The sequence below is a fragment of the Salmo salar genome, chromosome ssa15 (genome assembly GCF_905237065.1).
Source record: "Salmo salar chromosome ssa15, Ssal_v3.1, whole genome shotgun sequence".
Taxonomy (NCBI): domain Eukaryota; kingdom Metazoa; phylum Chordata; class Actinopteri; order Salmoniformes; family Salmonidae; genus Salmo; species Salmo salar.
Genome location: NC_059456.1, coordinates 70,167,255 through 70,194,955, shown reverse-complemented (window position 1 = coordinate 70,194,955; position 27,701 = coordinate 70,167,255). Strand labels below are relative to the sequence as shown.

The 27,701-nt window shown below is 41.6% G+C and overlaps 1 protein-coding gene across 3 annotated transcripts; it reads right to left on the bottom strand.

The window, feature by feature from the left end:
- On the bottom strand, positions 1-26,855 carry LOC106572217 (TBC1 domain family member 25). Of its 3 annotated transcripts, XM_014146207.2 has the most exons (7): positions 26,688-26,855; positions 14,636-14,745; positions 8,418-8,572; positions 6,523-6,647; positions 6,165-6,356; positions 5,393-5,668; positions 2-2,324 (listed from the first exon to the last, which is right to left on the bottom strand). In XM_014146207.2, exons 1-7 carry the CDS (start codon positions 26,730-26,732, stop codon positions 648-650), a joined length of 2,580 nt encoding a protein of 859 aa, XP_014001682.2. In that variant the 5' UTR covers positions 26,733-26,855; the 3' UTR covers positions 2-647. The 3 variants fall into 3 exon arrangements, with proteins under 3 accessions (XP_045551967.1, XP_014001683.2, XP_014001682.2); XM_045696011.1 differs by lacking the exon at positions 14,636-14,745 and having other exon boundaries at positions 1-2,324; XM_014146208.2 differs by lacking the exons at positions 8,418-8,572; positions 26,688-26,855 and having other exon boundaries at positions 1-2,324; positions 14,636-14,747.
- Positions 26,856-27,701: the final 846 nt, after the last annotated feature.

Below are 27,701 nucleotides of genomic sequence, written 5' to 3'. Positions count from 1 at the left end.
CACCATAATAACACCCACCCGTAGCACGCGCTCCAGCAGGTATATCTCACTGGTCATCCCAAAGCCAACACCACCTTTGGCCGGCTTTCCTTCCAGTTCTCTGCTGCCAATGACTGGAACGAATTGCAAAAATCACTGAAGCTGGAGTCATATCTCCCTCACTGACTTAAAGCATCAGCTGTCAGAGCAGCGTACAGATCATTGCACCTATACACAGCCCATCTGTAAATAGCCCACCCAACTACCTAATCCCAATATTGTTAATTTCTTTTTTGCTCCTTTGATCCCCAGTATCTCTACTTGCACATTCATCTTCTATCATCATCTATCACTCCAGTGTTTAATTGCTGAATTGTAATTATTTCACCACTATGGCCTAATTATTGCCTTACCTCCCTAATCTTACTTCATTTGCACACACTGTATATAGACTTTTCTACTGTGTTATTGACTGTACGTTTGTTTATTCCACGTGTAACTCTGTTGTTTGTGTCGCACTGCTTTGCTTGATCTTGGCCAGGTTGCAGGTGTAAATGAAAACTTGTTCTCAACTGGCCTACCTGGTTAAATAAAGGTGAAATAAATAAAAAATACACAACATTTCAAATCTGTGTAATGCAAGTGTGTTGGGGATATAGTGACAGAAGTCAAGAGGATGGAGAGAGGGAGTTAGGTGAAGGGGAAGGTATGGTGTCAGCCAGGTTATAGGTGGAGTTTGGGGAGGATGGTTGTGGGGATGACAAAGGGGTAAAAAGAAGCCTGGTGGCAGAGGGGGGCGGGGAATACAGAGCAGCAGTGACTGTGGTGGGCGAATCCGAGCTGACCTCATCCCCTTCCTCCGAGTCCCATACCTCACTCTGCAGGTAGTCCGCAAACAAGGCCTTGGCGCGCTGCAGCACCCTGCCCAGATTGTGTCTACGAACAAGGCGGTCAAAGTGCATAGCCAGCTCGTTGTAATCAAAGCCGTTAGTTATAATGTGGTCTCGATGCTCCAGCAGGATCGACAGGCACAGGAACAACATGAAAGGATTTCCTTTGCCAAACTCTTGAGGAGGTGGCAGGGAACAAGGTTTGATGGTGGTATTCTCTGGTTTGGTTGAATTTGGAGTGTGGGGCGCAGTGCTGAAAGCTCTGCTGCAAGGAGATTGAAGGTTACTAGAAAAGGACTTGTTCACCGGTCCGACGGGCAGCGAAGGTAGAGCTCTCCCAAAGGACAAAATTGGCGAGGAGAGCAACGCTCGAGACAACAGCGGAGAGGAAACTAAGGACCTCCCTGTGGGGGTAGCGGGTGAGTTGGCTCCAGTTCCATTCGGCACCGCCATCCTTCTGTTGGGTAAAATGGGAGAGGTGAACTTTGGTGACGGGGTGTCCGGGGAGGCAACTCTCCAACTTGAGGGGGAGGGAGTGGAGCCTGGAGACAGAGAGGAAATGTTTTTCCAGTTTGGCAGACCAGGAGGAAACGAGGAGACCGGAGAGGCTATTTGTCCATTTGGGGAGCTCCTCTCCTCTGTATCTGGGCTGGAAGACTTGTCAATGTCCTTTATAAGAGGCGCCCTCTCCCCTGGGTGTGAGGCGGCTTCCATCTCAACAGGACCCACTGGTGGGTCTCTCTCCTCGAAATCAAAGCTGTCTTTGTTCCGTGCACTGTAGTACTTGAACTCGCCAAAGCTGGTCTGTTTCTCGAAGGAAGGAACAGGCACGTTGTTGTGAGCCTTCTCCTTTCCCACGTAAGGCATGTCAAAGTTCCCCTCACCCTCTCTTCTGGCTATTCTGTCCTCCCTCTCTCCTTCCTCCATGTTGATCTTTCTCCCCCCATCTGCCTCCTCTCTTGAGGGCCTCAACATGTGTCTTCTCCGCTGCTTCTCTTTCAGCTCCCCTTCATTTCCAGCATCCCCTGTAATGGCGGGCCTCTTTTCAACACCACTCTCACATGTCACTATGGTTTGGTCTGTTTCTAGCGGCGGCCCAAGAAGCTCCACTTCTGTTTCGGGAGGGTCAGGGGGCAGGGAGCTCCAGGTGACCTCCAGCATCCTCAGGGCATCGTCGAAGGCAAACTCCCGTTTGAGTTCCAAGAGCAGCCAGCGGTAACAGAAGAACAGGTCATCAGCTCCGCGGGACACCAAATAACAGTAGAACTCGGGGTCTGAGTACTGCAGTAGAAGCTTCAGATGCTGGAACTTGACGGACATGAAATGGCCATCCGGACGGAAGTTGCCCTCTAGGCGTTTCATGATGCCACAGAAACAGATGAATGCATGTGCCTCATTGTCCATGACGGCAAGTATCGGAGAAGCAATATCACTCATGCCTTGGCAGTACGATACCTACAAAACAAAGAATTTCAGATAAATTAAACCCAGCAAAAATATACAGGGCTACAGACAAACATTTCTCCCTGGTGCAACTAACTTTTTCAGTTGATGGCACCAGCCCAGTTTTAATAAAGCACTGTGAATGATTACGAGGTGTAATTAGACTACTGAGATGATATTCAAGAAATAAGTTGTTTCATCTAAACATGTCCATGCAGGAATGCATGATTCAAGATATTTTGATGTGCAACCTAACCCAGTGTTTGTTATAAATTGTGTTGACAATTAGGCTATTTTTCTTATATTTTACTGTTAAAATAGGTGTCCAGAATTGTATTTTGTTCAATAGAGATACATTTGCTAACATCTTTATGTGCATTAATATCATATGCTAATTTATTTGGGGCTATTTCACCACCTGAGTAAGTGGAAACTCAAAACACATTAGCTAGATCGCCAACGCTAAACATAATACCCACATGATATTAGTGGAAGGTGGGTTGTTTGTCCAGATCTGCAAATCGGCTAACCAGTAATCGTACCACACAAAATCATTCAAAGCTGCACCAATTTTCAATATAAATCCACAAGAACAAAGAGGAATAGCTGATAGGCAGTGGAGAGGCCAGGTGCGTCAATGTGCATGAAAGAACATGATACACGCTGCTCAAAAAGCTCCCCTATTGAACTTGTTTAGGGACAACACATTTATCCTACCGAGACTAGCCTACAACAGCAGAATGCATTGAATAATTGCATTATTGTTTAAAAATGAGTACAAAATTCTACTCTATGCTGTAAAATGCAGTGAATGTCATTTGAATAATGGTGCTAAAGACCTGTGATTTGAATATTTCATTCCGAATTAACTGCATCTATCCAAGGCAACCATTTGGATCAGTTGTGGGTCTACTCGACAGGTTATAGGACTGAATAATTGAAATACGTTTGGAGGAGCGTGTCTTTGGTAACCCGGAGGAGAGGCACTCTTTGGAAACGAGGATCGACACATGAAGCAAAATGAAGTATGCAGGTAGGCATGTTTTAGAATGTGCAGTATATTTTCAATTCAAGGCACTCCCAGGAATGGACCATTTAAACACCTTTTATGGATAGGCTACAATGCCAGGATAAAAGAAAGACACCCGACGACATATTGCTGTTGAACCAGACTCCATTATAGTAGGGTAAGATTAGCCTACTGAGGGCTTGGTTTTTAATCAAGTGAAATGGAAAACAAGCAGCTGTTACATTAAAGTAAATGAAATGTTTCTAAAAAATAAATGATAAAAAATAAAAAAATATCACTGCACTGGCATCATCTAATTTCTCGTTTCATGATGGGCATATATGGAGGGGGATTTAAGCACGTCCAAAATAATAATAATGAGCTGGTTAAAATAATGCACAAGGGATGTCCGCTCACTGTTTTGCTGCTGCCAAAGTTGATCTTTTAATGACGCTTTGGTGATTAAGATTTATTTCAAAGGAGTCTCACGAGCCAAAGCCTTAAAGGACAAGAAAGGCACAGTAGCAGGCCAGTCTGGCTGTATTTTTGCTTCTGATACTGAGACGTGCTCTCTGTTGTGGTTCATCATTCTCCCAAGGTGTCCTATAATAATGTGGCCACATATGGTTCCAGCAGGCCCAGTGATTCAGGAAAGCTTAATGCACGCTCTGCTTCCTCAACGATCCGAGAGGCTATTCCTCGTGCACTTAGAACCTGACGCTTCAATATTGCCTAAATATTTGTCATTTAACTTTTAAAATGCATGGCCTTTCATATGCAGCATAAACACAACCAGTTAGTGTTTTTATCTGATTAGAATTCGAAAATCTCCTGTAGGATACTTGCGCACGGTCGTCCACTCTTAATAGAATTCCAGCATCCAAACAGCGCAATGGGCAACATCCATTTGATGAATGGAAAAAACCATAAAAAAGTTAGGACATTAGGAGATTGTCAAGCTAAGCCTTCGATACAAGGTCAGGAGGGATGTATTTACTCTTTGTCGAGCACAACAGTATTTCATTGTGTTGTTAAAAACGCAAACCATGATGTTGAAGCGCCCTATTCTTTGCTTATTGGTTGCGTGGTGCAGTGGCACAGAAACCGGTTGGTGGAAGATTTGTTGAATATTTTATATCATAAATATATCAAGTAAATGTGAAAAATCTGATGCCCCCCTAGCTGATTATTGTCTGCAGCCGGCTCTGACCGTACTATAATGAAATGGGCAGGGATCGTGAGCTCATATGTGGTGGTCGGCGAACCCTCAACCTTCTGGCCCATAGCCCTGCACGGCATCGACTGTGTCACAAAAGCATGCTGAATCCCCCCCACCGAACGATCCCTAATCTAATAGTAAATGCAATGTCCTAAAAAAACATTGCAATTAGGCCTCCACACACAATGGCCGATGATCATTTAGCACGCTACATATCATAAAGCCATTTCAAATATCTTGGTTGTAAAATAGTTGCTATATAGCTCAATATTAAGAGTCAAGAACTACAAATTGTACCTACAGAAAGCTGATAATCTCTTCTTTTCAACAGTGACAAGAGTAATTGAAATGTTATAGCCTACAATCAGAACAAATGTTTTTCTCCCAGAGTGTGGGGGAGAGGGAGTGCGTGGCTCGCTAACCACAGCAGAAGGCCCCAGCGAAACAGGCACAGGGCAGAGACTTTCATTACCGGAATCATGAGGATAATGCACATTACTGTTTGACCAAATCATGATTTTAGTAGCTTAAAAAAAAAATAGGATGTTTAGAGTGAGGTGAGCATGTAGAATGTACAGATCGCATCAATGCGACCAATTACAAATATAACTCGCACAGCCAAATCAAAGGGTCGCAAGATGCGACTAAATGGTCGAAGTCTGGAGCCCTGACATATGAACACCAACAACTGAGTTTACAAATCATAACTCACTCAATAGCAAATACACAGAATCGAAGATGCCAAACACCAGTGTTGAGCATATCATTTGTTCACTGAACTTAACACCACACTCCTTAGCATGTCAAGGAATTTAAAAAGAAAGCAAAACTAAAAAAAATAGATCCCCACACCTGTGGATGTGTAATGGCAAAGGTGGTGAGCAGGTCGGTGAGAGCAGTGAGGTGGGGGCTGTCCTCGGAGCCTGCGTAATAGGGATGGGCCCGGTCGGTCCTCAGGACGTCCTTCAGTACATTGCCCCTGATGAACTCCAGGTCCTCTGGACTGGCCCTCGCTGACCACTCCCCCTTCAGTTGGTCATACTCCCTAGTCTTGCTCTTCATGTAGTCCATTCTCTCCTGACCGGTCAGCCCATCGGGGTACACGTTCAGGAGGTATCGCCAGACAACCTGGGCACAGAGGAAAGGGTTTTTGACATACATGATCTCTCTAAAATCTCTGCGTTCATACAACACAGTAATATAAAAATATAGCTCTCCTATCGCCAAATGGCATTTCTTTGTGCCATTTATTCTTGTCCACATTGAATGACCTACATAGATAGTATGTTTAGATTCCAAAGTACAACAAGGATACACCCAAATGCTCTATTCCCACATCTTATCCACATTTTGGGAAATTATTAACATCTAAAGACATAAGTAAACTTCCCGTCAATGTTTGAGACCATAAGCCCTTCTCAATCGCAACTCAAATCTCCCATTAACATCATTGCAAGGATAGGGGAAAGTCTAAGTTACACACACTCAAGTTAGGATTCGGCCCTATGTAATTTGATATTTAAGCAATTTCAATTATATTTGTGAAACTGTCTGGTATTGAGGTTTAAAAGAGCTTTCCGGTAGCAGACTTGCTGTTGAAATCTCTCAGCGAATGTACAATTACCTTACGTAGAGAGGGCTCCACCCCACCATGATAGATACGTAGCCTCAGTTCCTCTGGCCGGGACAGCTGGCCCTGGCCGTTGAGGTAACTGTGGAACTCGGCATCGCTCAGAGGGGGCTTGAAAGGCTTCACCTCCTCCCCATACGACCAGCTCAAGGCCTGCTGTACTCTAGACAGCGTTCGACCCATCATCTGAACACAGAGACAGACAGCGAGAGATTGAATCCCAGGTGGGTCATTGTAAGCAACACTAACCTAGTGGACATATTTAGCATTAGCAGAAGGACCTGACTCAAGGCAGCACTGGCTGGTAAAAAATGTGTCTGACAGGGTGAAGAGTGAGAGCATCATCAGTAACCTGGGAGAGTAGGGACTGGGTGAAGGGAAGGGCGGCAGCAGCCACGGACCTCCTATCCCCAGGAAGCTGGTCAGAACCAATCACATCTTTGGGGCTTATTATGTCCCAGTCTTCCATAACGGGACCTTAAGGGAATAAGAAAGTGGAAAAAAAAACAAGGTGATCAATCAATGGAACTGTATGAAGGAGAGGCCCACAATTAAATTACAAAAAAAGTTAGCGAGGAACAGATGCTCTGTACAAACTACAATTGCAAAGATTTTACTGAGTTAGTTCAAATATAAAATCAGTCAATTGAAATAAATTAGGACCTAATCTATAGATTTCACATGACTGGGAATACAGATATGTATTTGTTGGTCACAAATACCTTAAAAAAAAAAAGAAAAAAAAAGGGGGGCGTGGATCAGAAAATAAGTCAGTATCTGGTGTGACCACCATTTGCCTCATGCAGCGCGACCTCTCCTTCACATAGAGTTATTCAGGCTGTTGATTGTGGCATGTGGAATGTTGTCCGACTCTTCTTCAATTGTTGTGCGAAGTTGCTGGATATTGGCGTGAACTGGAATACGGTGCTGTACACGTTGATTCAGAGCATCCCAAACATGCTCAATGGGTGACATGTCTGGTGAGCATGCAGGACATGGAAGAAGTGGGACATGTTCAACTTCCAGGAATTATGTACAGTTACTTGCGGCATGGGATCGTGCATTATCATGCCGAAACACGAGGTGATGGTAGTGGATGAATGGCACCAAAATGGGCCTCAGAGGATCTCGTCACAGTATCTGTGCATTAAAATTGCCATTGATAAAAATGCAAGTGTTCGTTGTCCGTAGCTTATGCCAACACATACCATTACCCAACCATGGGGCACTCTATTCACAACATTCACATCAGCAAACCGCTCGCCAACACAACATCGTCCTCACCAGGGTCTTGACCGGACTGCAATTTGGCGTTGTAACTGACTTGTGGGCAAATGCTCTCCTTCGATGGCCACTGGCTTGCTGGAGAAGTGTGCTCTTCACTGATGAATCCCAGTTTCAACTGTACCAGGCATGTGGCAGACAGACGGATGAGCTTCCCCGAGACAGTTTGACAGTTGAGCAGAAATTCTTTGGCTGTGCAAACCCTCAGTTTCATTAGCTGTCCAGGTGGCTGGTTTCAGACGATCCCACAGGTGAAGAGCCAGATGTGGAGGTCCTGGGCTGGCGTGGTTACACGTGGTCTACAGTTGTGAGGCCAGTTGGACGTACTGCTAAATTCTCTAAAACAACATTGGAGATGGCATATTAACGTTCAATGTTCTGGCAACAGCTCTGGTGGACATTCCTGCAGTCAGCATGCCAAATGCATGCTCCCTCAAAACTTGAGACATCTGTAGCATTGTGTTGTGTGACAAAACTGCACATTTTTGAGTGTCCTTTTGTCCCCAGCACAAGGTGCACCCAATGATCATGCTGTTTAATCAGTTTCTTGATATGCCACACCGGTCAGGTGGATGGATTATCTTGGCAGAGGAGAAATGCTCACTAATAGGGATGTAAACAAATTTGTGCCCAAAATTTGAGAGCAATAAGGTTTTTGTGCATATGGAACATTTCTGGAATCTTTTATTTCAGCTCATGAAACCATGTTGTGTTTATATTTTTGTTCAGCATAATTTAACACATATCCCCCAAAAATATACAGAACAATAAGGCTAATACTGAAATCTCCCACACACACACACACACACACACACACACACACACACACACACACACACCAAATCAACGACTGAACTAGTTCTTAAAGTGGTGACCCAAAGGAACACAAACAGAGATAAAAAATAAACAGATTGGCTTTCACTAAATGACCTAAAATGGTTATACAAGTGAACTTCAGCTTACTGTCTTCGGAGAGATTAATGTCCATCTTGAGCTGTAGATAAGGTTTAGCTGCACTGACAAAAGCAGCTTCTAAATCCCAGTCAGAAAGGAGAGAGATATACACTTCCACACCTCCACGGTCCTGGGACAGGTAACTTATCCCAAAGTTGCGTTTGCTAAGTAGGAAACAAGAAATAAAAATAGATAAAAAAAAAAAAGCTGATATCTATTCTAGAAAGCATGCCATTCCATATACAGCGAATTCGGGAAGTATTCAGACCCCTTGACTTTCCACATTTTGTTACATTAAAGCCTTATTCTAAAAACAGAATACCCCATAATGACAAAGCAAAAACAGGTTGACATTTTTGCAAATGTATTAAAAATAAACTGAAATATCACATTTACATAAGTATTCAGACCCTTTACTCAGTACTTTGTCGAAGCACCTTTGGCAGCGATTACAGCCTCGAGTGTTCTTGGGTATGACGCTACAAGCTTGGTACACCTGTATTTGGGGAGTTTCTCCCATTCTTCTCTGCAGATCCTCTCAAGCTCTATCAGGTTGGATGGGGAGCGTAAGGGCACAGCTATTTTCAGGTCTCTCCAGAGATGTTCGATTGGGTTCAAGTCCGGGCCACTCATGGACATTCAGACTTGTCCCGAAGCACACAGAAAAGACAACGCAGGAGTGGCTAAGGATTGCTGTCCTGTTGGAAAGTGAACCGTCGCCCCAGTTTGAGGTCCTGAGCGTTCTGGAGCAGGTTTTCATCAAGGATCTCGCTGTACTTTGCTCCGTTCATCTTTCCCTCAATCCTGACTAGTCTCCCAGTCCCTGCCACTGAAAAACATCCCCACAGCATGATGCTGCCACTACCATGATTCACTGTAGGGATGGTGCCAGGTTTCCTTCAGACGTGACGCTAGGCATTCAGGTCAAAGAGTTCAACCTTGGTTTCCTCAGACCAGAGAATCTTGTACTGAGGAGTGTCTTCCGTCTGGCCACTACCATAAAGGCCTGATTGTTGGGGTGTTGCAGAGCTGGTTGTCCTTCTGGAAGGTTCTCCCATCTCCACAGAGGAACTCTGGAGCTCTGTCAGAGTGACCATCGGGTTCTTGGTCACCTCACTTACCAAGGCCCTTCTCCCAGACTGCTCAGTTTGGCCGGGTGGCCAGCTCTAGGAAGAGTCATGATGGTTCCAAATTTCTTCCATTTATGAACGAATGGAGGCCACCGGTGGACTCCAATCAAGTTGTAGAAACATCTCAAGGATGATCGATGGAATCAGAATGCACCAGAGCTCAATTCAGAGTCTCATAGCCAAGGGTCTGAATACTTATGTAAAATAAGGATTTTATTTTATTTTTTAATAAATTTGCAAAAATAAATACAAACCTGTTTTCTCTTTGTCATTATGGGGTATTGTGTGTAGAATGATGAGGAAAAATGTGTTTTTAATCCATTTTAGAATAAGGCTGTAACAAAATGGGGAAAAAGGGAACGGGTCTGAATACTTTCCGAATGCTATGCATGTCCCTCTTCATAATTTCTTTTGAACTTTACTGTAGGCAAAGCTTTCTCCCACAACAATACTTTCTAATATTTTCTGCAGAATGGCGAAGTTGCATGAAGATGGTGGAATTCAGATATGCTGTCATCGTTTTAGCATTATCCATGAAGTGTTTAAACTATGGCACGCAACATGGTTCAATGCACCAATAAAATCAGCACAATCTACTATTGCGGCTTTTCAAAAAGCCAGCATCTTGGAGCTAAAATTGGGATCATGTATACTGTGCTAATGCTAGGGCTGGCATAATTACCATTTAACCAAAGGTTATGGATGAAGACCGTAAAATAACCATCAGAACCGTTTTACAACAACAAAAAAACACCCAGAATTTGCCCAGTTGAGTTCGTTTCTGCAATTACATGGTTTAACTTGAAATTCTGTTGCTCCTTGCTGAAACAAGCAAGGTGTTGAGGCAAACAATGAATAGAATGGGCTTGTAACCTCTAACCCTGGTAATTTGACTGGTAAACTCATGGGTTCACTCGCAATGGCTGCCTGGTATTGTGATGCAATCATTTCTACGGTGTTGAGTTCTGAAAATATTAAATATACTTCTTCATGTCACTGAGGGAGAGAGGGGAATGTATAACGTTTACATTGTGTCTGGATATGTTATCGTTAGCCATCAGGGATCCTATGGGAGGAAAAGAGCGTCTGGTAAAGAGCGTCTTATGCAGCTGTATTGACCCAATCGGTGAATAAACTTGGTCTAAGCTAATCGTCCGTGAAATATTTATAAAGGTTCATTTTAGTGATGCACGATATGACATTTTTGGCCGATCTCGAAAGCCAATATTTTCCTTGCCACCGATATTTAACATTTTAGTGGCCTTAAGCATTCTAGCACAGTTAAATAGTTCACACACACACACACACACACACAGCAGTCTAAGGCACTGCATCTCAGTGCAAGAGGCGTTACTACAGTCCCTGGTTCGAATCCAGGCTGTTTCACATCGGCCGAGATTGGGAGTCCCATCGGGCGGCGCACAATTGGCCCAGCATCGTCCGGGTTTTGCCGGGGTAGGCCGTCATTGTAAATAAGAATTTGTTCTTACCTGACTTGCCAAGTTAAGGTTACACACACACACCAAGTTATTTTGTTGGCATTTACATTCAGTACTGTGCATACGTTTTAGGCAGGTGTGAAAAAATGCTGGAAAGTAAGAATGATTTCAAAAACATTTACATTTACATTTAAGTCATTTAGCAGACGCTCTTATCCAGAGCGACTTACAAATTGGTGCATTCACCTTATAATATCCAGTGGAACAACCACTTTACAATAGTGCATCTAAATCTTTTAAGGGGGGGTTAGAAGGATTACTTTATCCTATCCCAGGTATTCCTTACAGAGGTGGGGTTTCAGGTGTCTCCGGAAGGTGGTGATTGACTCCGCTGTCCTGGCGTCGTGAGGGAGCTTGTTCCACCATTGGGGTGCCAGAGCAGCGAACAGTTTTGACTGGGCTGAGCGGGAACTGTGCTTCCTCAGAGGTAGGGAGGCGAGCAGGCCAGAGGTGGATGAACGCAGTGCCCTTGCGAAAGCCAACATCACCCACGACAGAGAACGGTTGATTATCAAGGGCAATGAATTCCATTTTCTTGGCGTTAATGGATTTTGCCTTTGAGTTGTCTCACTGAAAATGTATTTCAAATGACTGCTCGACTTGTTGACTGTTCGATCCACACAGCAGACATTGTAGGCTAGGTTAGGATGGCTGTGTTGCATATGTAGCGCTTGTCAGTTTTGACATCGGTTTTGCACATGGGCGTTATAAACTAGACATCGGGCTGATACCGATGTTGGCATTTTTAGCTAATATCGTCCGATTCCAATATGTTCACCGAAATATCGTGCATCCCTAGTTAATTTAGAACCTAACAGTGGTAATGTAGAATGTTAATTAAAATAAGGAATTAGAATACTGTAAGTTAAGAGAACCTCGGATTCAAATGACTGATGTGGCTCACGCAATGGGATGTATTCTTTGTAAAGACAGTTGAGTTGAATCAACAAATCACAGCACATATTGATGGTTTTTACTTCCTGCTTTTACTTCCTGTCTTGTTCCTATGGGTACACTCGCGATGGCCGCCAGTCCATCCATTATGCCATCATTGACTTGAACGGGGACGCCAATTCTATTTCTATGGCAGCACATGCAGTCAGGAGCGGAGGAAAGGAGAAAATGTGTGTCAAAAACATAAATAAAATGTGGCTGGCCAAATACCATCATCCAAAATTCCATGAAAGTCACAGCCCTAACTAATGCCAACACAAAAAAAGAGTAACTGAGAACAATATACAAAAGGGTGAACTTATTGCATGTCCCCCCCCCCCCCTTCATCATATCCAATTAGTAGTTACCGTCTTGTCACATCGCTGCAACTCAAAGGTCGAGAGCCGTGCATCCTCCGAATCACAACCCCGCCAAACCGCACTGCTTCTTGACACAATGCACGCTTAACACGGAAGCCAGGCGCACCAATGTGTCGGAGAAAACATTGTACACCTGGCAACCGCGTCAGCATGCATGCGCCCGGCCCGCCACAGGAGTCGCTAGATCGCGATGGGACAAGTAGGGCTGGGCGGTATACCGTATTTTATGATATACCGGAATTGATGCAAGGTCGGTTTGTATTTTTACTTTACCTTCTATACCGGTATTTGAATGTTTGGTTTGTTAAATGTGACACGCCACATGTAATGTCAACTTTTATAGTTTACTTCGCTACTTGAGTCATCTCTCTCCGCTCTTTGTCTCAGTGCCACTTTCCACACAGACCTAGCCACGCCCCCATCACTCAAGGAGTGCATTTGAAGTTCTTCTACCAAGAGACACTTGCGTTCAGTCTGCATGGTCAATGCAGCACATGCAACAATGTTGTTGACAACAATGCTGTTTTCACTTTACTTCTTATTATAAATCCACTAGCGCTAATTAGACGCTAATTGTTAGCCGCTAAAACTAATAGCTTATAAATGTACTGAGTAAGAGCAAACATAGCTAGTTAATACATCCTGATAATACCAGTGATTGTGTAGAACTAAATCAGCATGTTTGTGCAACAGCATCTTCTAAATCAAAGAGGAATATGCAAAGCAAGAATATGTTAGCTACATGAAGTAGCTAAGAGAAAACATCCAATGTAGTCAAAGCTTATAGGGTCCCCTAGAAAACACTTAAGTTCCTACCCTGTCACAATAACTCCTCCCTGTCATTTTAATTCGTTGTCATCTCAAACAATGTAATCAAAGTGCCCACTATTATGTTCTAACTATAGAATAGTCATTCTATCTCTATGATTCCAACAGTTTTGCTCTAATTCGCAAGTCAAATCGTAATTACAACATTTGGTTAAAAATAAGTCCTGGATTATTTGCCCATATCGTGCAGCCCTACGTGGCAGTGTGGAAATTATCTCAATTGAGCAGTGGTGTAAAGTACTTAAGTAGTACTTGAAAGTATTTCTACTTAAGTTTTTTTGACAGCTGTACTTCACTACATTCCTAAAGAAAATACTTTTTACTCCATACATTTTCCCTGACACCTAAAAGTACTCGTTACATTTTGAATGCTTAGCAGACCATGCAAATGGTCCAATTCATGCACTTGTCAAGAGAACATCCCTGGTCATTTTTTTTACATTTACATTTTAGTCATTTAGCAGACGGTCTTATCCAGAGCGACTTACAGTAGTGAATGCATACATTTCATAATTTTGTCCCCCGTACTGGTCCCCCGTGGGAATCGAACCCACAACCCTGGCGTTGCAAACACCATGCTCTACCAACTGAGCCTACTGCCTCTGATCTGGAGGACTCACTAAACACAAATGCTTTGTTTGTAAATTATGGTCTGAGTGTTGGAGTGTGCCCCTGGCTATCTGTACATTTAAAAAATATATATATTTTTAAATGGTGCCATCTGGTTTGCTTAATATAAGGAATTTGAAATTATTTATACTTTTACATTTGATAATTAAGTACATTTTATCAATTACATTTACTTTTGATACTTAAGTATATTTAAAACCAAATACTTTTACTCAAGTAGTATTTTACTGGGTGACTTTCACTTGAAGTCATTTTCTATTATGGTATCTTCACTTTTACTCAAGTATGACAAATTGGGTACTTTTTCCACCACTGCAATTGAGTGCAGGAAATGCTGAAATGATAAGTGCTGAAATTTGTTTGGTTGAAGTTAAATTGAACAGTATAAAACAATCAGAATGGAGAAAGACTCATTGAAATCACTTAGAATGTATGTGTTGCCATCCTACGATCACTCACTACTCATAAAGCAAATGCAGAACTTTTATTATTAAAAAACAAAAAATACCGTCAAATACCATCATACCGTCCAATTTCTTTCAAATACTGTGATATAATACTTTGGCCATATCGCCCAGCCCTAGGGACAAGGACATCACGGCCGGCCAAACCCTCCCCTAACCCGGACAGCGCTGGGGCAATTGTGCGTCGCCTCATGGGTCTCCCGGTCGCAGCCGGCTGCGACACAGCTCGGTATTGAATCATGATCTGTAGTAACGCAGCTAGCACTGTGATGCCTGGGGCTGCCCACTTTTATGCACCTCCGATATTCTGCTTTCCATGTCAATCAACAACACTGTAGACATTATGATGTTGATGCTCCTCACCCATTTAACTCAAAGGCTCGGATGAGGATGTGCTGTAGCACCTCTAGTGATGTTATCTGAGGATCCACAGCAAACGAGCGAAGCTCCACTGGCAGCATCCCCTCCCACTTCTGAGGAAGGTGAGAAACAATCATGTAATTGTAACCATTAATTGTAGGTCCATTTCATAACATCTGTAAATCATCAAATCAAATGTTATTAGTCACATGGGCCGAATACAACAGGTGTAGACCTTACAGTGAAATGCTTACTTATGAGCCCCTAACCAACAACGCAGTTTCCCCCAAAAATATGGATAAGAATAAGAGAAAAGTAACAAGTAATTAAAGAGCAGCAGTAAAAAACAATAGCGAGACTATATACGGGGGGGTACTGATACAGAGTCAATGTGCGGGGGCACCGGTTAGTTGAGGTAGTATGTATGTACATTTAGGTAGAGTTATTAAAGTGACTATGTATAGATGACAACAGAGAGTAGCAGTGGTGTAAAGGGGGGGGGGGGGCAATGCAAATAGTCTAGGTAGCCATTTCATTAGATGTTCAGGAGTCTTATGGCTTGGGGGTAGAAGCTGTTTAGAAGCCTCTTGGAACTAGACTTGGTGCTCCGGTACTGCTTGCCGTGCAGTAGCAGAGAGAACAGTTTATGACTAGGGTGGCTGGAGTCTCAATTTTTAGGGCCTTCCTCTATACCAGGCGGTGTCAGAGGTCCTGGATGGCAGGAATCTTGGCCCCAGTGATGTACTGGGCCGATTGCACTTCCCTCTGTAGTGCCTTGTGGTCGGAGGCCGAGCAGCTGCCATACCAGGCAGTGATGCAACCAGTCAGGATGCTCTCGATGGTGCAGTTGTAGAACCTTTTGAGGAATTGAGGACCCATGCCAAATCTTTTCAGTCCTCTGAGGGGGAATAGGTTTTGTCATGTCATCTTCACAACTGTCTTGGTGTGCTTGAACCATGTTAGTTTGTTGGTGATGTGGACACCAAGGAACTTGAAGCTCTCAACCTGCTCCACTGCAGCCCGCCGATGAGAATGGGGGCGTGCTCGGTCCCCTTTTTCCTGTAGTCCACAAATCACCTCCAAAATCATGTGACTGAATCAATGTCATTCTTCCTTTCCAATGGCTAACCTGGGTTTCAGACTGATAGTTTAGAAATGTATTGTAACTAAATTCTCAGTTTAGAACCCAGGCTACCAATCTAGAACCAAAAGGCAACAACAAAATGTGAATTTAATGCATGGCAGACTGACCTTTTACAATATTTTTATTTTGTACAATGAATGGGTTGAATACCAAATAAGGCGTAGGCTGTGTGTGCCACAAGACTGCAGAAACACCCACTTTTAACTTACTAGCTGACGTGTCACTAGCTTACATCATGGAGTTCTCAATGGAGTCGAATTGCGATGAGTTTTGGCGGAGTATACCTCCGACTAGGCCTACATTGAGTCGGTAACCTGTTGTCTTTTCTTTGGGTGCTGCAATCCGTAGTTTGATAAAAACGTTATTCTATGTGATCTCTGTCAAATTGCACCGGCTAATCCACTGTTTTCCTACAGAGTACAAAGTTAGCGACTTCCAAACCTGCATTACCACTCGATACATTTAGAAATAATTATTTACGGCTTACTGCGTACCTGTCCTTGTCATAGCGTTGTCAGTGGGAGTTGGAATGCATCGTTTTTTTATTTAAAGAATTGCATTCTACGCACCCCTTACCGAAACTTGCCGTGCAATGACGGGCTGCTACCTCTCCGTTAACAAACAGCTCCTTTGGTGGAGGCCGCGTAAAATAATTTTTCGGTCAAAAACTATTGATTGCAGCACCCAAAGAAACCAACGCAGATACACAGGACAAACATAGGTAAGAGGAATGCATTAAAGAATGGACATTTTTACAAGTATCGACTGTTGCATTCGGAAGTAGGCCTACACTCCGCCAAAACGCTTCGCAACTCAACTCCATTGAGCTGTACAGTTGAAGTCGGAAGTTTACATACACCTTAGTCAAATACATTTAAACTCAGTTTCTCACAATTCCTGACATTTAATCCTAGTAAAAATTCCCTGTCTTAAGATCACCACTTTATTTTAAGAATGTGAAATGTCAGAATAATAGTAGAGAGAATGATTTATTTCAGCTTTTATTTCTTTCATCACATTCCCAGTGGGTGAGACGTTTACATACACTCAATTCGTATTTGGTAGCATTGCCTTTAAATTTAACTTGGGTCAAACGTTTTGGGTAGCTTTCCACAAGCTTCCCACAATAAGTTGGGTGAATTTTGGCCCATTCCTCATGACAGAGCTGGTGTAACTGAGTCAGGTTTGTAGACCTCCTCGCTCGCGCACGCTTTTTCAGTTCTTCCTACACATTTTCTATGGGATTGAGGTCAGGGCTTTGTGATGGCCACTCCAATACCTTGACTTTGTTGACCTTGAGCCATTTTGCCACAACTTTGGAAGTATGCTTGGGGTCATTGTCCATTTGGAAGACCCATTTGCGACGAAGCTTTAACTTCCTGACTGATGTCTTGAGATGTTGCTTCAATATATCCACATAATTTGCCTTCCTCATGATGCCATCTATTTTGTGAAATGCACCAGTACCTCCTGCAGCAAAGGACCCCCACAACATGATGCTGCCACCCCCGTGCTTCACGGTTGGGATGGTGCGCATTGGCTTGCAAGCCTCCCCCTTTTTCCTCCAAACATAACAATGGTCATTATGGCCAAACAGTTCTATTTTTGTTTCATCAGACCAGAGGACATTTCTCCAAAAAGTACAATCTTTGTCCCCATGTGCAGTTGCAAACTGTAGTCTGGCATTTTTATGGCGGTTTTGGAGCATTGGCTTCTTCCTTGCTGAGCGGCCTTTCAGGTTATGTCGATATAGGACTTGTTTTACTGTGGATATAGATACTTTTGTACCTGTTTCCTCCAGCATCTTCACAAGGTCCTTTGCTGTTGTTCTGGGATTGATTTGCACTTTTCGCACCAAAGTACGTTCATCTCTAGGAGACAGAACGCGTCTCCTTCCTGAGCGGAATGACGGCTGCGTGGTCCCATGGTGTTTATACTTGCGTACTATTGTTTGTACAGATGAACGTGGTACCTTCAGGCATTTGGAAATTGCTCCCAAGGATGAACCAGACTTGTAGAGGTCCAATTATAAGTGAAATAATCTGTCTGTAAACAATTATTGGAAAAATTACTTGTGTCATTCACAAAGTAGATGTCCTAACCGACTTGCCAAAACTATAGTTTGTTAACAAGAAATTTGTGGAGTGGTTGAAAAACAAGTTTTAATGACTCCAACCTAAGTCTATGTAAACTTCCAACTTCAACTGTATATAGAGCACCACAGTATGTTCGGTCTTATGTAGTAAAATTTGAAATTGTGTTTTTTTACATTGGATAAAAGTAGAGACTCAGAGCTACAAAATGGTATATCATACTGCATCTTTGAGGAACAATGGGAAAGTAATTCTGCTTTGAAAGTTGATAAACTTGTAAACTCACGTTTGAGAAAATGGCCTTTGAATGTTTTGGTATCTAGTGAAGAGCTCTTCTTTTTTTTGGTAAATATATATATCCATATGCATACATACACACACATACTTTTTTGTTGTTGAATATACCCTTATTATCCCCTGCAAACCCTACCACCCTTCCCCTAATTGGAGTAAACTAATAAACAACTACCTTCAGTTTACACATCTTACAAACACAATCTATTTTACAATAGTTATATTTTGTTTGTTTTTAGTCCTTCCTCTATTTCTGATGTCCATCCAGTTTGATTTCTATTTGTAACTGTGATATTTCACAAAATTTCTGAAATATACATTTTACAGATCCCGTATGTTTTACATTGGTTATCTTGTTGTTTAGTCCCACCCTTCAGCTCCATTCAACCCCTCCAATCTATCTCTTAACACCATCCATTTTGGATTTCTATTTGCCATATATTTTTCAACTGTGCTGTGATGCTTCACAAAAGTACTGAACCTTTCTATTCTCATAGCTTCTACAGATTGTAAATTAAAAATAAACATTTTTACTAAAATAATTATATTATTGATTGACTATGACTTTTCAAATCACCCAGTATTGCTATCTGCAGTGTTAGTTCTAGGCAAATGTTGTAATTCTTCAGCCATTCCTGTACCTGTGACCAAAAACGAGCTACATATGGACAACACCAAAATAAATGACCTAATGACTGCCTCCTCACAGCAAAATCTGCAGAGCTGGGAAGATTTTTATATATATGGGGGATACATTCTATTGGTTGCAAGAATTTTGTATAGTAATTTAAATTGAAAAATTTGAAGTTTTGAATCCGGCGTTGTTTTGCGTATCAATTCATAAACCAATTAATTCATAAACCATGACTCTTCCCAACTCTTTTGCAATTTATATGGCACAGCTGTCAGTTTTTTGGTCCTTAAATGAAATTGGTATATGTTTTAATTTATCACACTTTTCTTTAATCATTTATGTTCTTTAATACAGGGCCAACATACAAGTTCCTTACTTTTTTCCCCTTCTACTTGCCTCTTCCATTTTTTGTGGTAATGCTGCAATTAGTTGGGCAGCGCAAACATTTCCATATGTCTGTGTTAGCTGCATGTGTGACATAACTCCACCAGTCCTATTTATGATATCATTCACTAAAATTATACCTTTTTTTAAACATTTCTTCAAAAAATGCGTATTTTTTTATCAATTAGTATATTTGAGTTGAAAACTTTGAGATGTAGCTATTATTTACTATTTTACACCTAGGGTTACTAAACATAACTTTATCCCATTTTATAAGAGATTCTCCAAAATTGAAATATTCCAGGCATATATATATATAAACTCCAGTCGTACTTTATCAAAAGCCTTTTCAAAATCAGCTATGAAAACCAGGCCTGGTGTCCCTGATATTTCATAGTATTCTATTGTTTCCAGTACTTGTCTTATATTATCTCCAATGTATTGTCCATGTAAAAAACCTGTCTGATTAGGATGAATAATATCTGACAAAACCTTTTTAAATTCTATGCACCAAGCATTTTGCTCAGATTTTTGCATCACAACACTGAAGTGTAAGAGGCCTCCAATTTTTTTAAATGGACTGAATCTTGTGTGTGTGTGTGTATATATATATATATATATATATATATATATATATATATATATATATACACACACACATACATACATACATACATACACACATACACACCACTTGGGTCCTGTTTCAGTAATAATGATATCAGACCTTCTTGTTGCGTGTCCGATAATCTACCGTTTATATAGGAGTGGTTAAAACATGCTAATAACGGTCCTCTGAGTATATCAACAAAATGTTTGGTATACTTCCACTGGTATGCCATCCAACCCTGGAGTTTTCCCAGCCTTAAAGGCTTTAATTGCATCAAGAAGTTCCTCCTCTGTAATTTGGTCTTCACATGAGTCTCTGTACAGATGTTAATTTTACATTATTATTAGGAAAAAAATCCATACAATTAGCTTTGGTTAGTAGAGATGGAGGAGACAAACAAAAACATATTCTTAAAGTACTTTACTTCCTCTTTCAAAATATAATTTGGTGAATCATGCGTGACTCTATCATTTGTAATAAGTTTCAATACATTTTTTTGGTAGCATTTCTATATTGAAGAATGAAAAAGAATTTGGTGCATTTTTCCCCATATTCCATCCAGTTCGCTTTATTTTTATAATATATTACACTGGATCTTTCTTGAATAAGTTCCTCCATTTCTTTTTGTTTTTCCTCTAACTTATTCTGTGCTTCTATGGTACAGTTTTTATTGCTATCTAACTGTAGTGTTAGTCCTTCAATTTCCTTTGTTAATATGGACTCTTGATCTAAATTGCTTTTGTTTTATAGATGAGTACTGAATTGCATGCCCTCTAAAGGCACATTTAAAAGTGTCCCATACAATAGAGGGATGTTATGTCTGAAAGTCAGTTATAAATGATTCTGTCCTAGTTTAATAATTTATCATCGAGTATGCTTTGATTAAATTTCCAATATCCTCACCCACGTGGAAATTCTGTAAGAGAATATATATTCCAATTATTTGATGATCCGACCGCATTCTGTCTGCTATCAACACTTTAATGTTTGGTGCCAGAGAATGGCATAAGAAAGTAGTCAAGACGACTAGCTTGATTAAGCCTCCGCCATGTATATCTCACTAGGTCAGGGTATTTAAGCCTCCATAGATCCACTAATTCCAATATATCCATGACATTCATGATTTCCTTATGTGCCTGAGGGTGATAGTTTGTAGTGTGATTTCCTTTCCGGTCCATAGAGGTATTTAAGACCATATTAAAATCTCCCACCATAATAATTAGAATAAATAGTCTAGTGTTGCTTGTAGAGTTGATAAATTATTATATATATTTTCAAAGAAGCTTGGATCATTATTTGAACCGTATAGGTTAATAAGCCATATCTGTTTATTGTCCAATAACATATTTAACATAATCCATCTACCTTGATGATCTATTTGGACAATTTGCACATTTGGATCAAAATTACTGTTAATTAATACCATCACCCCTTTAGAATTTCTTTGCCCATGGGAGAAATATATTTCGCCCCCCCCCCAGTCCTTTTTCCACAAAACTTTATCTAAAATTGTTGAATGAGTTTCCTGTAAACAATAGATATTATATTTCTTCTCGTTTAGCCAGGTAAATACTGATCGTCTTTTCTTATTATCTGCTAAGCCATCACAATTATAACTGGCTATACTTATTTCACCACTTACCATAATGAGACAACTTTCAACTCTATTTATCAAAATATATATGTTTGTAAACGTACCATTAAAAAGTAACATGATGATTGAGTGTCTATATAGCTGTACCATGATATTTGTATTGCTACTAAGTAAACCTCCAATTTGTCCACACTATTCCACCCGCTAAAAGCCCTCCTCATCCCGAGTTGGGTTGTCATCCCAATGCCTGGCAGACCACCCCTGACCCCCTGTATCCCATAGCCCTGATGAGACTGGGATCCATCCTTGGAAAAGAACACACAGTGCCATTTACAGAACAGAAGTAGATCAACCGCCAAATGCATTTCCATCGCCCTCACCTCGATTTGTATTATATACTGCTCAAAAAAATAAAGGGAACACTTAAACAACACATCCTAGATCTGAATGAAATAAATAAGCTTATTAAATACTTTTTTCTTTACATAGTTGAATGTGCTGACAACAAAAATCACAAAAATAAATCAATGGAAATCCAATTTATCAACCCATGGAGGTCTGGATTTGGAGTCACACTCAAAATTAAAGTGGAAAACCACACTACAGGCTGGTCCAACTTTGATGTAATGTCCTTAAAACAAGTCAAAATGAGGCTCAGTAGTGTGTGTGGCCTCCACGTGCCTGTATGACCTCCCTACAACGCCTGGGCATGCTCCTGATGAGGTGGCGGATGGTCTCCTGAGGATCTCCTCCCAGACCTGGACTAAAGCATCCGCCAACTCCTGGACAGTCTGTGGTGCAACGTGGCGTTGGTGGATGGAGCAAGACATGATGTCCCAGATGTGCTCAATTGGATTCAGGTCTGGGGAACGGGCGGGCCAGTCCATAGCATCAATGCCATCCTCTTGCAGGAACTGCTGACACACTCCAACCACATGAGGTCTAGCATTGTCTTGCATTAGGAGGAACCCAGGGCCAACCGCACCAGCATATGGTCTCACAAGGGGTCTGAGGAGCTCATCTCGGTACCTAATGGCAGTCAGGCTACCTCTGGCGAGCACATGGAGGGCTGTGCGGCCCCCCAAAGAAATGCCACCCCACACCATGACTGACCCACCGCCAAACCGGTCATGCTGGAGGATGTTGCAGGCAGCAGAACGTTCTCCACGGCGTCTCCAGACTCTGTCACGTGCTCAGTGTGAACCTGCTTTCATCTGTGAAGAGCACAGGGCGCCAGTAGCGAATTTGCCAATTTTGGTGTTCTCTGGCAAATGCCAAATGTCCTGCACGGTGTTGGGCTGTAAGCACAACCCCCACCTGTGGACGTCGGGCCCTCATACCACCCTCATGGAGTCTGTTTCTGACCGTTTGAGCAGACACATGCACATTTGTGGCCTGCTGGAGGTAATTTTGCAGGGCTCTGGCAGTGCTTCTCCTGCTCCTCCTTGCACAAAGGCGGAGGTAGCGGTCCTGCTGCTGGGTTGTTGCCCTCCTACGGCCTCCTCCACATCTCCTGATGTACTGGCCTGTCTCCTGGTAGCGGCTCCATGCTCTGGACACTACGCTGACAGACACAGCAAACCTTCTTGCCACAGCTCGCATTGATGTGCCATCCTGGATGAGCTGCACTACCTGAGCCACTTGTGTGGGTTGTAGACTCAGTGTCATGCTACCACTAGAGTGAAAGCACCGCCAGCATTCAAAAGTGACCAAAACATCAGCCAGGAAGCATAGGAACTGAGAAGTGGTCTGTGGTCCCCACCTGCAGAACCACTCCTTTATTGGGGGTGTCTTGCTAATTGCCTATAATTTCCACCTGTTGTCTATTCCATTTGCGCAACAGCATGTGAAATGTATTGTCAATCAGTGTTGCTTCCTAAGTGGACAGTTTGATTTCACAGAAGTGGGATTGACTTGGAGTTACATTGTGTTGTTTAGGTGTTCCCTTAATTTTTTTGAGCAGTGTATTTAGTCATCAAAAATATATTTTCAAAAATCCTGTTTCTTATTTTCAATAATTAGCTATTAATATTTGTAGTAATGTAGGCAATTTATGCAAAGTATTTTACCTCTCACCAGTCTCACCATTACCAAAATTACATTATTGCAAGCAATTATTATATTAGCAAACAATTATTGTGAATCATCCAATATTGTCCCTAACATCTTTTACTCCTTCGCAACAGTTGTGGGATACGCATATACACCCACACACACACACACACACACAACCCTTTTCCCCCACACAACCATAGGCTCACATTCTCAACAGTTGCACCATCCTAGAGCCCAACTCAAGAAAGGTCTTGATTTACAAATGCATATACAGTTGCAGCTGTATGAGAAGGCCTGCAAGACTGTGCAAAAAAATGGGCAGAAATGGGGAGATTGTATTAACCATTGTCACGTCCTAGATGGAGGTCAAATGTACCCCTTTTCCCTGAAACACCCACAACACGGTCCCCCGTATTGACCATATTCCCAAGCATCTCCATGCAGTCAGACTTTTGATTTTGTGCCACCAGGGCCACAATAATATACCCCCTCTCTGAATGTCCGAGTGTGACCCCCTCCCCATTGGTTACTACAGCTAGTGTTGCCAGCACTGCCACTGCCTGGGTGGGGGCACCCCACCAGAATCCCCACCGGCTAGGTACAAGGTCGTCAAGGTTCTCATTAGCAGCTTTGAGAATTTCCTTGTATATTATGCTCTCCCTTTAGGGGGCTTTGGCTTTGCAGGACCAACCCTGCCAAGCAGGCTCAGAATCTTGAGGGGGCAGTGCTGCTCTGGTGGAGTGCTTCAGAGATGTTTAATTTCTCATAACAAGAATAGACTGACGAGTTTCAGAACAAAGTTCTTTGTTTCTGGACATTTTGATCCTGTAATCGAACCCACAAATGCTGATGCTCCAGATACTCAACTAGTCTAAAGAAGGCCAATTGTATTGCTTCTTTAAATCAGCACAACAGTTTTCAGCTGTGCTAACATTATTGCAAAAGGATTTTCTAATGATCAATTAGCCTTTTAAAATGATAAACTTGGATTAGCTAACAGCGTGCCATTGGAACACAGGAGTGATGGTTGCTGATAATGGGCCTCTGTACGCCTACGTAGATATTCCATTAAAAAAAATATATATGCCCTTTCCCGCTACAATAGTCATTGACAACATTAACAATGTCTACACTGTATTTCTGATCAATTTTATGTTATTTTAAATGGACAAAGAAAAAAGCTTTTCTTTCAAAAGCAAGTGACCCCAAACCTTTGAACGGTAGTGTGTATATATATATGCAAAAAAATGCTAAAAAAATTTAGTTTTTGCTTTGTCATTATGGGGTAGTGTGTGTAGATTGAAGAGGAATAAAATCAATTTAATACATTTTAGAATAAGGCTGTAACGTAACAAAACTCAGGTTCTGAATACTTTCCCAATGCACTGTATTCACCAGTATTTACCCACCAAAGCTTAAATGCTAATTAGCTGCTAATGTGGCTATCATAAAAAACTACAAATGCCATGATGATCTGGACGAGACTGCCGAATCGAGACAAAGGTAAGAACCTCTCAATTAACTATCTAATGTTAGCTTAACGTAGTAATGAATAAATTGGCTACATTTCTTTAAATTGACAATTCTGTGAACAGTCTTGTGCAAGTTTTAAATTGACAATACCTGTTAACAAAGGTGTCAGCTAGAGATGATGTGCAGGAGCTTTCATGGATTTTTAGTTTTGCATGATGTCTACTTTAATGCTAATTAGCATTCGAATCTGAGAGTAAATAAAGCCAGACATAGACAAGACACTCTTGTCTAATGAATCGCACTCCACACTGCCCTTTCCCACCAGGACAAAAGGAACAATTTGTCTAATAAAAGTAACTCGTTTTCGTTGCAAAACGATTACAGTTTGGAGTAAACGGCTTCCGTTGCAAAAAGTTTTGTAACAGACAAAACATTTTGCAACGTAAACCGAATAATGAATACATTAAGCCGAATCTGCAGCAAAACCTAACTCTCGTTTGTGTTTTCCGTTTTGAAAACGGTTTGTTGCAAAACTTTCGAAACAGACTAAACTTTTTGAAAACAGAATCGGCGTAATGAATACACCTCTGGAGTGGTGATGTTTACTAAATTACTTGTACCAAAAAAACATTTAGCTAAAGTTATATAATCCTGCCACGTTACTGTGGGGTTCTGTCTCTGAATCACTGAATTAATTATTTGGAATAACACAATTAGCCTACTAGCTAACTGTCAAGACTTGCTAAACTCGGTTGACTCACAATTCTGCTTTCTATTATTTTCCTAGTGCATGACCACAACGCATCACATCAGCAAGTAAGCCCATTGTCAATCACCTAATATTCCTAATCTGTTTAGCTAACGTTATTTTTCTTAAATCAATTATTTACTTTTTATAGTCAGAAGATCCAAGAGGGTTGGTTGATTACGTTAGAATAATGCCGCGTTCAAAACAGCTGGTAACTCGGAAATCTTTGAATTCCGACTTCAACGCGTTCAAGACAACCGGGAACTCGGGGGGAAAAAAACGAGCTGGACAGGAAAAATATTTTGAACATTCATACAATTCGGAAGTCTATGTCGGATCGTGCATCGTTCTTGAGCTCCGACTTTCCGACCTGAAGATCACTGACGTCAAGATTTGACCCCCCCCCCCACACAGTTCCTTCTTGTCTTCAAAACACCATACTGTACACTTTGCTCATTACTATAGACGTTAGCAACTGTAGGCGCAATGCTAAAAACAACAAAGCACTGGTCTGGACTAGGCAGATGAAGTAGATAGCTTAACAGTTCCAACATCAAGGCAGGCTAGTTACAAGCTACTGCAAATGTCATGTGAAATGGCTCAAATAGGTCGGCCACAGTCATGACAATAGCTAGCTTACTATCTGGAAATGTGATACCTGGCAAAATACGCAAGGGTACACCAACTAGCTAGCCGCTGCTATTCGATCATTCACACACTAGCGGTTCTAGGGGGGGTGTCAGGGTACGGCTAATGTTGGACCCCTTTGTGGCCCCGCCAAATGTGGAGTATGAAATAATTTTTACATAACTAATTTTTGCTATCGTTCTTTTTTAAAATCCGTTATTAGACAGTGGCAACGATGATGATTATGAACATGGTATTTTGCCTGCAATGCAGTGAAGAAAACGATATGACAACAATAACGTCTAATGTAACTGGCCCCTCTAACAGTACAACTGGCCCCAGCTTGGTCCCCCCAGTTGAAATGGTCTAGAACCGCCACTACATTCACATATTCCTCACCTTGACTTTGACACGCACTACGCCCCTTTCCTCTTCAGTTGTCATGTTTAGGAGTTCACTGAACACACGACAGTTGTATTCAATTATATTTTTCTTATATTATAGCCATTTGTAAAACGAGAACTATCGCGCCGACCCGTATTTTTCCGTTGCCGCTTTGTCCAGAACTGTAAATCTGCGAGAATAAGAGCAATCTATTTCCTGTTTGCCTGGAATGAGCTTTCAAAATAAAAGCGCTTCTCAAACGTTTGCAGAACTTCACCGAAGCTAATTTGTCAAATTATCAATTCTTATTTCCGTTAACATGTTTTGAGTACCAGAAAACAGATATAATGTACAGATTTACTAAAACATTTGTCAAAATACTTTTCTTGGTAACAAATGGGGACTTTTAATATTGCCCAAAAAGTATTGAAGTTTCAACTTTTACGAATGGAAATCAGGATATGACGCTCATACATATTACGTCATTGAGTGACGCTTCTGAATATTTTTTTTGTGGTTGTTGCATGCAGAGGAACGTTAAATCACCAGTATTTTACTTAGCTGGAATCTACAAATGATCATTATTATATGGTCACGGTTAGTGTGACATGGTTGCGATCAATTACATTTTAAATTAGATTGGAAAACAATAATTGAAAACAACCATTTATTTTTAATGAGGGTTTTCCAATTCTTGAATTCACCTTGCATACCTACTTCCCCCCCTTCGAAAGGGAGTGGTGAGTGTGCTATCCATAGCTCTGAGTCACTACAAAACAACACCTTTTGTTAAAAGAGCCATGCTTGATTTATGGTGGCATATGGGCATGGCATTTTGGAAAAAATACATTCTCCAAATGTTTTATTTTAATGTGTTTCGGTACATCTTCCCATTCTACATCAACTAAACTGAACAAAAATACACTACATGGCTCGTCGAATATCTCATTTCAAAATCATGGACATTAATATGGAGTTGGTCACCCCATTTGCTGCTATAACAGCCTCCACTCTTCTGGAAAGGCTTTC